We start from the raw sequence: 565 nt of genomic DNA, 5'->3' as shown, positions 1-565 counted from the left end.
GAGAAAGAGAGAAAGAAGGGAAGAAAAGAAACAAGGAGAAAGAAGCAAAACTTCTTTAGAAATGCTAAGAAAGGATGAAAAGCAACCCAGAGCTTGAGGTGAGAAAAGCATGCAAACCCAGAGGCTGATCGTGAATTCCCCCTAGGCAGAAAGTTCCCTTCCTTCTGTTCTTCTCAGGGGAGCATGTGTATAAACATAAGAGATCTACTATCTCTTCCTTTTCTAAACTCTAGCACGAGAAGAAGAGAAGAAAAGAAGAAATCTCGAGCCACGAGAGCTATTAACAACGTCGACGATGTTCATGTGGGGGAGCGGGGAGGAGAAGTAGAAGAAAGACATTTCTATCACTCTCTGCATGCAAGAGAAAAAACGAGATTCATTCCAAGTAGAACAGAAAGAACTCCATCGACACCCACTCGAGACAATCGGCGATGCATCAAGATCAGTCCCGGGAAGCGTATATCTCTTTTCTTTTCTTGCAAACTTGTCGTCTTTCTTTCTCAGGAGGAACGCCTTTTCGTCTTGTTCTCACTTGCTTTCCTGATAAAGAAGACAGTTTTACACC

General features: G+C 43.0%; 2 protein-coding genes across 2 annotated transcripts; one reads left to right on the top strand and one right to left on the bottom strand.

The window, feature by feature from the left end:
• Positions 1-5: 5 nt before the first annotated feature.
• On the bottom strand, positions 6-247 carry CSUI_008273 (uncharacterized protein; the record flags this gene model as incomplete). The annotated part of the gene is made up of 1 exon (XM_068068407.1): positions 6-247. A coding segment is annotated over exon 1 (105 nt), but the record flags the coding sequence as incomplete, so codon positions are not given.
• A 110-nt stretch (positions 248-357) lies between these two features.
• CSUI_008272 (uncharacterized protein) lies at positions 358-565 on the top strand (the record flags this gene model as incomplete). The annotated part of the gene is made up of 1 exon (XM_068068406.1): positions 358-565. A coding segment is annotated over one exon (207 nt), but the record flags the coding sequence as incomplete, so codon positions are not given.

This window comes from Cystoisospora suis (assembly GCF_002600585.1).
Source record: "Cystoisospora suis strain Wien I chromosome Unknown contig_4595, whole genome shotgun sequence".
Taxonomy (NCBI): domain Eukaryota; phylum Apicomplexa; class Conoidasida; order Eucoccidiorida; family Sarcocystidae; genus Cystoisospora; species Cystoisospora suis.
Note: the sequence above shows the minus strand (reverse complement) of the source record. Positions and strands in the feature narration are given on the sequence as shown.